The sequence below is a fragment of the Macrobrachium rosenbergii genome, chromosome 7, assembly GCF_040412425.1.
Source record: "Macrobrachium rosenbergii isolate ZJJX-2024 chromosome 7, ASM4041242v1, whole genome shotgun sequence".
NCBI classification, from domain to species: Eukaryota; Metazoa; Arthropoda; class Malacostraca; order Decapoda; family Palaemonidae; genus Macrobrachium; species Macrobrachium rosenbergii.
This window is the reverse complement of record NC_089747.1, coordinates 38,579,881-38,592,549: the sequence shown is the minus strand read 5'-3', so window position 1 is coordinate 38,592,549 and position 12,669 is coordinate 38,579,881. Positions and strand designations below refer to the sequence as shown.

Below are 12,669 nucleotides of genomic sequence, written 5' to 3'. Positions count from 1 at the left end.
AACACAGGAATGTCTTTTTTTATTTTTTTTTTTTTTTGCTGTGTTGGAACAAACATCTTCACATACAAACAAAAAAAATATATCTCTCTATTTGTGCTTGCTTTTCCTGTTGTTGTGGTTTCTCGCCTGCTTGTCTCATATTGCAGGAGTAGGCTATTTCTGTGTCTCGGTGTGCAATAAAAATATATATATATATATCTACGGTTGTTGATGTTTTCGATGTGTCTGTTTTTTTTTTTTACTACTAAGTTTTGCAGCGTTTTTGTCGGTGTATACAAAGCATGTAGTTGTGGTGTCGGAATTTATGTTTTTATATATATATATATAAATTTGGTGTTTCTGGTGTTGTCAAGCATAAATTTAAGAAGACAGGGGAAAGAAGACAGCATTCTGAGATGCCCTCTTTTTTCCCCCCCTCCCATCTTTCCAAGATAGCTCCTCTGGAAAAAAAAAAAGTTACAGCAAATGAAACGAATTGAAACGAAACCAGAACTGTTATGGCATCCATACTATGCTTTCTGATGTTGTTCATGTGGAAAGTACCCAGATATACAATACAGAAAGACATCTTTATAAATCATGTTATCCCACGAAAGTAACTCTTAAGAATATTATTTTTTTCAGTGGAAATAAAAAAAAAACACTTTTCACAGTTTTTGTCAAGTCTTACACAAATGAGAGAGGTTAAGTTAGGTTAGGTCAGGTTAGGTTAGGCTTCAACCTACAGTTAAGATAAAGCGCTCAATCTATTCTTAGTGACACATCCACTGAATCGAATCCTATTGGATACAAATTCACAAAGCAATGTATCCAAAGAAACTGTTTTCATTATACCTACATCACACTTGAACGTACCAGTCATTTCATTGCATCTAATGAATGAACTTCTAATATATAATATATATTTAATATATTTATAATGATAATGGTCACCCTTGTCTCGCAATGTTCTGCTAAGCTATGGATGCAAAGTGGTTCTCAAACCTACTTAATATATCTTTCCACCTCTTTTTATATATATCTTCCTGTAAATGTATCATCATGCATAGAATTTTTCTCTTAGAATGTGGCTTTGAATAATACTTTTTTTTTTTTTACTGAATCATGATGTCGAATTTTTTATTGTCTGCAGGTGTTGCTTATGAAATTTCTCCATTTACTGCACCCCCCAGAGCTTGTTAGATTTTGCCTCAAATTTTTGGAAATGCTTCATTTAAGATTAAGATTTCTCTATGCCAACTGTGCTTGCATTCCATACATTTTAAGACGAGATAGCAGTTCCAGGCCTTCCTTTGCTTGATTGCTTCTTTATTCTGGCATTGTTGCTGGTCTTGTGATTTACCCCAGAGTGCTCGAAAAAGCACTCAAAATATTGCCAAAGGTCTTACCTATTATTGCAGTAGTTCATGGTTGGTATTCATGATCATATGTTTTTGTCCACTGATGATTTTAGGGGGGAGGAATTATACTCTTTAGAAAACTGGAGGTCTAATAGTGTATATTTCACAGTTAAATATGAAAATTTTAGGTAAGGCCATAATTGGTACCAGTATAATTTTTTACTGTAAATGTTCATGATGCATTGGCAATATAGAAAAATATAGAAAAATCAGTGCTTCGATGAATTAATTGTTCGTTAGCTCGAACAACAATTTTTTTTCTCTATGTGCATATCCTCAGGCTTTCAGCATTTGTTGTGGTATAAATATATATCTCCCCTCATGCTGTGTTTACTAGCAATATTTTACCAATGGTGCCTTTCATATGCATCAGATATTTTTATAGATTTTTTTCCCCAAGCTCAGTTTCCCAGTGTTTATCCCCTGGCTTATGATATTATTGATATTCTCGGTGTTATTCCTTTTCATCAGTGTGCTTTTGCCAAGCAAAGTATATCAAAAGCTGAAATTTGAAAATGGGTCAGGCAACTTCTGAAGGTTTGTAATGATTTTCTTGCTTTTATTTGAATTTAGTCCATAAAACTATGCTAGAGAATAGGCAAAAAAAAAATACAACAGCCAAAATGCTGAATGTAGAAATTATTGGCATTTGTCAGTCTAATTACAGTAGTCTTATTTTCAAGGTTTCCAAGACAAAAAAAAAAAGCTCAATTTATTCTTACTGATACATTTTATACTTGTACCTACATCCCATTCAAAAGTATCAGTCATTTCAATGTATCTAATGAAAGAACTTTCAATATATATATATATATATATATATATATATATATATATATATATATATATATATATATATATATATATGTATATATATATATATATATATATATATATGTATATATATATATATTATACTTACAATGTATTAAAATGAATAAAATGATAATGGTCACTCTTGTCTACTATACATAATATTTTGTTAAGCTATGGATGCAAAGTGGTTCTCAGACCTATATGATATATCTTTCCACCACTTTTTTATATTTATTTTCTTGTAAATGGATCATCAGTGCTTTGAAGAATATAAGACGGTTCATTCCCAGTGGGCTAATGATAGAAATAATTGTTTACCTAATGACAAATGGGATTTTTCGAATTTGATGCATAACTTGCTTCCTACATAACTTCATTTTAACAGATAAATTACCTCACATGTAGGTACAAATTACTAATCATGGAAAACAAAAGACAAATTTCTACCCAGTTTACCATTTGGAACCTGAAAGAAATGACAAAAATTATGCGAAGTCCGCCGTTTTTTTTTAAATCAACAGCTTTTGGTATATTTCCTGGCTATGTTTCTGACATGTCGAAACGGTATTTGTGTTGCATATAAATGTTTCTGTACTTTCTGTAAGAAACGGAAGTCTTGCTGATGCTTGCTCTGAGTGTTATTCTTTATCTATATTCATAGATATATAAATAAGCAGCTTCTTCCGCAGTGACTTGGCGACACAGTGTATGATTGGACTGTTTAATTAAAAAAAAAAATCAGTGAGATCTTCAGGGAATATCTATGTTTCTTAAAAACACCAGCAATTATTGTCAAATAATCTAACCATATGCTGCGTTTGACAGACTACTTTTTCTAAGCATAAAAGGGCGAACAAATATTGATAGTATTTTTTACCTGAATAGAATCAATTTCTTTAAAAAAAAAAAGTTCACGAAAATTGAATATTAATTGATCACGAATACACAAAACAATTAAATATCATCTCTGCCTTTTACATCAAACAGTTATAACGCAAAACAAAGGAATGAAAGTTGATTTCCAAAGATTATTAGAATGCTATTCAGTTTCCAAGACCTTTCATGCCACATGCAGCGTATGGTTAGAACCTTAAACTTCTTGATGCTTCTTTTGTGTTCTTACATACAGACACTGTTTCGATACACACACTGTCATGGCAAACCAGCGAAGGGGCGGGACATTTGTAACTTTCTCTAACGTACCATACGTTCTTGTTTGCAAATCAGGCCATTGGGCAAATTCTCAAATTCTGTACTCAGTGAATACAACAGGTTCTGTACTTACTGATTATTGTTGTTTGAATTCTGAGTCAATCTTTAACATTAGATGTTGCAGATATTCACACCATCAGTCTTACCATTTTGCATTATACAGTTGGTCTAGTTAATTACAAATTTTTGGAGCATCTGTTCCAAACTCTCAGAACCACCCTCACGGTCTGCCATGACCTCGAACACCAAACAATGCTGACCTCAAAAGCTTAGAGACGTATGACAACTTCCTCAAGGCAGTGCTTGGGTTAGAACCCCTGTCCCCACCAGCATGGTACTTAGTGCTCATATCTCAACAGGTTTGCCGGCCAGTTGTGCAAGAGGAGGGAAGGCGGCCAAGGGTGGTGCCGGGGGCTACGGGGTCAACCCCCTGGGGAACAACGCAGCAGCCCGTGAAATCACCTGGGAAGGTAGGAGCTTGCCTTGCGGTATCCCTTGTTCGATTTTTTTTTTTTTTTTCAGCTCACGGAGGCGTTTGGATCGATTTTTTTGGGGGCGGGGGCTTTAGGAAATGGGACTGAATTTATGGATATTTTCCAAGAATGAGCTCTGTCATATTTTTCCAGCTCGGATCAATGTGTTTCAAATACCTCCGAAGAGAAATAAACATTAAATCTTTGATTTTATATATTTTTTTTTTAGAAAAATTAGACAATTTATGGATATTTTCCAGGAATGAGCAATCTCATATTTTTCCAGGTCGGATCAATGTGTTTCAAATACCTCTCAAAGAGAGACATACATTAAACCTATGATTTTATTTATCTCAGGATATATTTGGGACAAGATGCTTTGAAGTGAAGCCAATATCAATTTAAATGTATATCCCAAAGAAAAATTCTCTGTCATGGCTATTGGAACAAAAAAACCTAAGTAATCAACTCCCCTCTGTTAAAACTATTCCATTAAATGAGAAGGAACTGAAAGAACATCTTAGCTTACTTCAGTGACCCTTTTCTTCCTATCTTTACCTGCGAAAGAGAACAGAGAAAGTTACTGAAAATATCTACCTACAGACTAACAAGACAACATGCTCAGACGTATTGACACCACTTCTGTTTTTACTGTATTTTTTTTTACTTCCTTCTGTCAAACAAAACAGAAGCAGTGATTACTTTTCAAGTTTTTTTTTCTGGGCTACAATTACATCCAGCTACAGAAGACTTACTGTAATTTCGACAAACTTAATATTGTTACTATAAATATTATTTCTTAATTTATTTCTATTGTTTTTTTTTTTTACCAATTAACAAAATGATATGTGATAACATTTCCATTACTATGACTGAATGAATTATGAAGCAAGAGTTCAATTGCAAAAATTTTTTCTTTTCAGGATTAATGGCTAATTTCTCTATACTGGACACAAACTAAGAATTCCTAGATACTGAGTAGATTCCGTAGCTTTAGGATTTGGGCTTAATTTGTTTTGAAATAAAAGATTTAATTTATGTGCTTAAACTAGCTCTAATAACTACTAAAGAAACATTACCTGGAGATACATACTAAAATATTGTAAATATTTTAAACTTTAAAGCTGTGTCTATGAATGTATAATGGATAATACTCTGTGGTTTAACAATTGAAGTATGGAAAAATGTAACAATGTATATAACTGTTTTATGAATAATTAAGTTTGTCATTTTTATGAATATTGAAGTCTGCTATTCATAGCTGCTAGGGAGGTATTCCTAATCATAATTTGGTTATAGTAAAACACTAATGTGATTAAGCCAACATATTTTCTTACGCTTCTAATAATTTCTTATATTTCTGAGATATCAGAACAGATTTTCCTTGCAAAGTGGTATGGTATTAGTTACCATTCGTATGAATGATCTAAAACTTGTAATTCCATTTCAGGTGTATCTGATCTTTGAGGATGAATCCTTCAAGTCTTGAAGTGTCTCACTTTACATTCATTTACAGATATTTTGTATTTGCTACTGCAAATCTGTTTAACATTTCCTCTTTATTCTTCCCCCATCCAGATTTTGTTTTGGCAAGCCAGCTATCAGCTCTGTGTTTCGGAGCACTCTTCGCCCTGTGCATCGTCGCCTGCTGCGCGTACAAGATCTGCGGTCCTGCTGAGGAGATCGACTGGTCCTACAGATATTCCGTGTTCAAGCCGCCTCCGCCACTGCCACCTGAGCTTCTGGAGGAGATCTACACTGTGCCAGCTCCAGATAGTGTGTCCAAGCATTCCACCACTGACGTCCAAACACCAAAAACCCCAAAACACTCCAGAACCAGTCTCACGTCGCAACGCTACAACGATACTCCGACGGACATAGAGAGTGTATTCGAGAGCGATCGACCCAGGGGTGCGTCCGTTAGCCTGGAGTCAGTGCTCGATCACAGATGTGCAAACATTCGTCAGAATCAGCTGCCCAATGGGAGGTCTCTGGCCCATTCCTTAGGAAGCATAACGCCATCCAAACCGCACAGATCCATCTCCATTCAGAACAATCTATCTACCTGTAGAACTCCCAGGCTGTTGAGCTTTGGGTCTATGTTAGAAGGAAGACCAAGACTCTTAACTCTCTCAGCTCTGACGTCGTCCAGAGCAGTGAAGGAAGTGTCGGGGCGAAACCTAGCCAACAGACTAGCAGCCCACGACCAGCACGGCTCTACGCTGGACTTAGCCAGGGCAGCGGCGAGCTCTGTTCCTAGCCTAGCTTCGAGGTCTTTCTCTGACCCACACACGAACAGAATATAAGAACGAGAGGAAAGTGGAGCATATGATGATGTCCTCAGTCAGAAATATAAACCCTGAACTCTGAACAGGATGTCAGCCCTCAGCAATGCTCAATCTATAGGTGCTTACCAATCTCCTGGCCAGTAACTAAGCCAAAACTAGTGCCTCATTTCAGAAGGAAATCACTGTCAAGATGCAACTGCATTTACCCATGTCACTGTTCCTAGCAGAACGGGACTGCTAAGGCTGAAAAGCATTCAGCATCTTAATTTATATGCAGACAATATATATTATATATATATATACTATATATATATATATATATATATATATATATATATATATATATATATATATATATATATAATATAAAAGTTTAGTGCAGAAATGTTTACCAACTCAAAGGTCAAGAAATATGCAAAGGATCCCTCCAATGATCTGATATTACATGATAAATTAGAAAGCAACGTCTCGTCACTACATGTGAAAAAAATATTTTGTATGAATACATACTTATACAATTTAATATATATACATATATATATAATATTGTGTACGTACGTACCTGTTGTGCTCGTGTTAGTGTACATATGTGTACAAAATACTGAATCTCTGAATATTGTATATAATGTACATATGTATACACACACACACTTACGTTACTGAACTCTGGTGTGTGATATAAGTCTAAATACTATAATACTCGACTGCTGTCAGCATGGCCAACTATAAGAGAAAAAAAGAAAACAAGCAATATTTTCTGACACAGATTGCTGTTAGTTTCATTACATACAAACTATGTGTATAAAAAATCTTACTTTTTATGTGTTCCTAGAACTGTAGCCAATTCTGAGTACAGCAATATTATTTCCCATTCAGGATAACTTTTAATGGTGGTGTTTGAATTTTTTTTTTCAATAAGAAAATCAAGATTTGTGTATCTGCTCTGTACATAGGCTTCAGATTTTTCACAGTTTTTGAAGGATTCCAGATTTACGTGTTAGAGTAAAACTCAAGAGATATTTTAGGTGTGAATTTCATATTGTTAGAGAGTTACTTAGAGATGATTTCAATCCCGTCACGTGTTGGCTGTCAAAGAAACAAAGAGGCTTGGGACCAAGTTGCCATAAATACGATGAGAATGAAGGAAACGCCATTGGGTCTGACTTCGATTCAGTAGCGTAGCTTTATTTACATCTAACAGAAATAGTGTGGATTTTGTAAGGTACGGTCATTGTTTCATACGGTAGTTGTACAATATATAAGCTTATGTAAGTGCATTCGTCAGTGTATGCCTTTGTGAGTGCAATCTATGCAAAGGCATACAATATTATGTACATATTATATATATATATATATATATATATATATATATATATATATATATATATATATATATATATATATATATATATATATATATATATATATATATATATATATATATATATATATATATATATATATATATATATACATATATATATATATATATATATATATATATATATATATATATATATATATATATATATATAAATATATATATATATATATATATATATAAATATATATATATATAATATATATATATATATATATATATATATATAATATATATATATATATATATATATATATATATATATATATATATATATATATATATATATATATATATATATATATATATATATATATATATATATATAATATATATATATATATATATATATATATATATATATATATATATATATATATATATATATATATACATATATATATATATATATATATATATATATATATATATATATATATATATATATATATATATATATATATAAAATATATATATATATATAATATATATATATATATATATATATATATATATATATATAATATATATATATATATATATATAATATATATATATATATATATATATATATATATATATATATATATATATATATATATATATATATATATATATAATATATATATATATATATATATATATATATATATATATATATATATATATATATATATATATATATATATATATATATATATATTATATATATATATATATATATATATATATATATATATATATATATATATATATTATATATATATATATATATATATATATATATATATATATATATATATATATATATATATATATATATATTATATATATATATATATATAAATATATAGATATATATATATAAATATATATATGTAAATATATATATATAAATATATATATATATATATATATATATATACATATAACTTGAAGGGAACAAGAATGCACAATGGACATGAGAAACACAGTACTGTACTTGGTGAAGCTGCCAAATCAGGTCAACGTGTCCTTATCCCCAAAACTTGAAAAACTAGTCGATAAGGTAGAGAAGAGATAAGTATTATATGGAAAGTAAAAGCCGTAGAAGTAATGCTATATATTTTCTGACATTAGGTAAAGCAAAACATAGGCTATGAAGTAGCAGATTTTATATATATATATATATATATATATATATATATATATATATATATATATCTTTATATATATATATATATCTTTATATATATATATATATATATATATATATATATATATATATATATATATATATATATATATATATATATATATATATATATATATATATATATATATATATATATATATATATATATATAAATATATATATATATATATATATATATATATATATATTATATATATATATATATATATATATATATATATATATATATATATATATATTAAAATATATATATATATATATATATATATATATATATATATATAAAAGTAGATATTTAGATGAAATTTTCCAAAAAGATTTATGACCTAAATGTGAGTATATCGAATATTCTAGCGGATCAGAAAACCTATTTTACACATACTAAATTTTCTGTTCTTGCAGTTTAGATAAACCTGAAATTATGCTTGATCTGGTTTGGAAGATAAAAACCCCTTCAGCCGAAATATGAAGGGAAAAAATTTTTTAAAATATATATATATATTTTGTAACAGAACCTACTATTGTTCCAATTTTTTTGGGGGTGGGGGTTGGGCTTTTATAAGAGAGATCTATGGCAATTTGGTTTGTAACAAACTCCCACTTCATTTCTTTCGTTACATCAAAGAATAACGGTTTGCTGGGACCTAAAAATGTCAAGGCGAGATACAGAGTTGTTTCAGTCACAAACCAACACAAATAATTATTTTTCATAAAAAAGCGACGTTTTTAGATAAGAATCAGAAGCATTTCCATAGATTCCCTGGGGAAATGGTCAGTGTAGTATTCCTCTATATTAGGGGCGTTAAGAACTAAGTATAAACTTATAGATTCTAAACAGATATTACGTATTTAGGTAATTATCATGATGCGTGTGTGTATTCAGCCACACACACATACACTCACACGGGTTTTTTGTGTTTTGGGCCGCATGCAAACACGCAGGAGTATATAAATAAAAGTATTATTTAAAAGAAGAGAAACATTTTAGTTTTTCTAGAGAGAGAGAGAGAGAGTAAAGAGTATTTTAGAAATATATAGAAAGATATATGTATATGTAATTTAATCAGTTAAAGAAATACTTCAGTTTGACTGGAGGTTGACAAGGCTTCGAGGAATATATACATATATTTATATACTGATTGAAATCTTGGTAGGCCAGTTAAAAAAAAAAAAAAAGTAAGGTTAGTCTGTGGGTTTTAAGATTAGCCTGTTATGTTGCATACATGTTGGAGACATAGTTTCAAATAGTATATTTATACGATTAAAACATTTTCTGAAAAATATATGACAGCTATTTGACGAAGGAAGGAGCAGACGAAATGAAAATACATCTGGAACCATCTAAAAGAGTATATTGGACGTAATATTGAACTGATGGTTGTATAATTTTGATTCAGAACAGCGTGGCATCGTGCGGGAAACATCCCAAGAAAATATGGAAGAATTTTTCCCCCAAAAGTAAAATAGTGGAACTTTCGCAAGTGACAGAAAGGTTACGAAAACACAGCGAAAGAGCAATAATTTTGTATCGTTAGTGTGAAGAAAATACGAAATTGTCATTAAACGTGCAATAATTCATGTTTTTCTTTTTTGTATTTTGTATTTTGTGAATTAAAATGTCTCAGAAATCGCCCCTCCGTTCCTGAAACTCGCAGGTGGAAAAGAATCACCGTCAATTTACCGAGATATTTTTCGCAAATTGTTGTATTTTTCAGCACACTTTTCATTCAATCTATGTGGCGCACATCAAATTCCAATCCTTTCCCCGCACCGACGAACTTCTTTTTTTGATGTTTTTTTGAAGAAATGTCTCCTTGATCTTTTGTGTGTGTTTGCCGGAGGGCATTCTTGCATTCATTACCCACAGGGCGCTGTGGAGGAGGTTGGAAATGAGAGTGATCCAAGGTATGTTCGAACAGGTCTAAGAAAAAAAAAAAAAGGTGGAATAAAGAAATCACAAAAGAAGAGAAGTGTTTTCCTGTTGACCTATTCTACGTGCACGAAGTGCCCTTTCTTTTTTTTTTTTTTTGCATGCCCAAGCTTCTAGACGCCACCAGCTATTGTTGCATTGCTTTTGAGCTTTTGTTCATTTATTTATCTTTCTTTTTTCTGGCTTCAAGCATGACGATTCTGCCAGCTGCTGCTGCTGCTGCTGTTACTGCTGTGCCAATGCTGCATGGGAGAAAAAGCATAAGGACCATTTCCCGATCCAAAACAGAGACAAGAGACACGATAGGTACCATGGTATAGAAAGGAAGATGAAACAGAAATAAAAAAAAAATAGGATATCCTTACGTAAGATTAAATAAAAACGTGTATTTCGTCTACATATTTCGAGTTGAATAACTTTGTGTATGCAATACTTGGAATTTCTAAAGGTAGTAGGGCAACGCCTAAGGTATCTCATGTATTAGTGATATATATATATATATATATATATATATATATATATATATATATATATATATATATAACACAATCTTATGTATCACTTAACTTATGTTCTGAGGAAACACAGGGTCGAAAAGTGGTTTATGATTTATAATTAATGAAACTTACTATTCTGTACAATTGTACATGGGAATATATATATATATATATATATATATATATATATATATATATATATATATATATATATATATATATATATATATATATAGCTTCTGAAAATTTTCTTTCAGTTATACAGCTGGTTATTCTCTTCAGACGGGAAGTGCAGAGGAAGATAGAGGTGTACAAATGACTTTTTAAAAGAAACAAATTAAACGTTATATATTTGACCTGTGGTATAACAGTCTCCTTCATAGAAAGGCAAAAAGACTGGGTTTACTACTCGTGGAATATATTTAAAAAAAAGGAGAATTTTTTTTTAACTGTAATGTTGCAGTTTTCTTCACAGTTCAGTATGAAGAGATTGCAATACAGTTAAGAATTCAGCTGTTTAAAATAATCTAACAAATTCTTTATATTTCCCTGTTACAGTTTTCTTCATTGCAGATTATGTAGAAAACTGTAATGCTCTATTTGTGAATACAAAATGAAAAAATAAAATTACTGGAAATAAAACTCTCTATATTTCGAGTGTAGAGGTGCTTTCTTCTCCAAAGATGTGGAGAGGACTCCATTGCTACAGTCGTCAATGTAGAGACCATGGGTAGGAATTGAGACTGTTTCTCAGGGTGTAAGATACTTCTCAGTTGTGTATGTGTGCGTGTGTGAGTTTGATATACGTGGGAGTGTGTGTGTGTGTGTGTGTGTGTGTGTGTGTGTTTCCGATCAAATGGTTAATTTAAAAAACAATTCAATATGATCTTGCGTATCCATGCCTGCGTGTACGATGCTATAAATATCTAACTGTTCTTACGTAATTTACCATTCCTAAAAGAAAAACCTGTAGTCATGAAAATTCCTTTTGAAATAATCTACCTGTTGTACCGACTTGGCCATGGGGCCATCATCTGGGCAATTTTTGTTTTAATCTTATAAGCTAATCAACTTTAACCTGAGCTCTGAACGGAGTTGACATATCTCATCACTTGTCCATCACTTTTTCATAACATATACACACCTCTGCACTCACAGAATACAAAGCTAATACATATGGATATGTATGTTTGTGTAAAAGGACATACGGGCCCTTTTGTCCATTTATGTATTCATACATACCAATGTGTATAGAAGAAACTAAGGCTCATCAACATCATCATTCTGTTCGAAATGTATTTCATTAGAATTCATTTTCAACCGTCCTGCTTCTTTTAACATCAATTTGTGATTTTTGTAAGAATGTGTAGGTTAGGTTAGGTTTAGGTTAGGTTAGGTTGGGTTAGGTTAGGTTAGGTTAGTTTTTACATCAATTTGTGATTTTTAAGAATAAGATATATATATATATATATATATA

The 12,669-nt window shown here is 30.8% G+C and overlaps 1 protein-coding gene and 1 long non-coding RNA gene across 2 annotated transcripts in view; one reads left to right on the top strand and one right to left on the bottom strand.

The window, feature by feature from the left end:
* Positions 1 to 12,669, bottom strand: part of LOC136840316 (uncharacterized) — a 315,086-nt gene that overhangs the window by 162,486 nt on the left and 139,931 nt on the right. The window lies entirely within an intron of this gene.
* LOC136840315 (uncharacterized) lies at positions 2,366 to 7,518 on the top strand. The gene is made up of 2 exons (XM_067107013.1): positions 2,366 to 3,898; positions 5,480 to 7,518. Exons 1-2 carry the CDS (start codon positions 3,760 to 3,762, stop codon positions 6,205 to 6,207), a joined length of 867 nt encoding a protein of 288 aa, XP_066963114.1. The 5' UTR covers positions 2,366 to 3,759; the 3' UTR covers positions 6,208 to 7,518.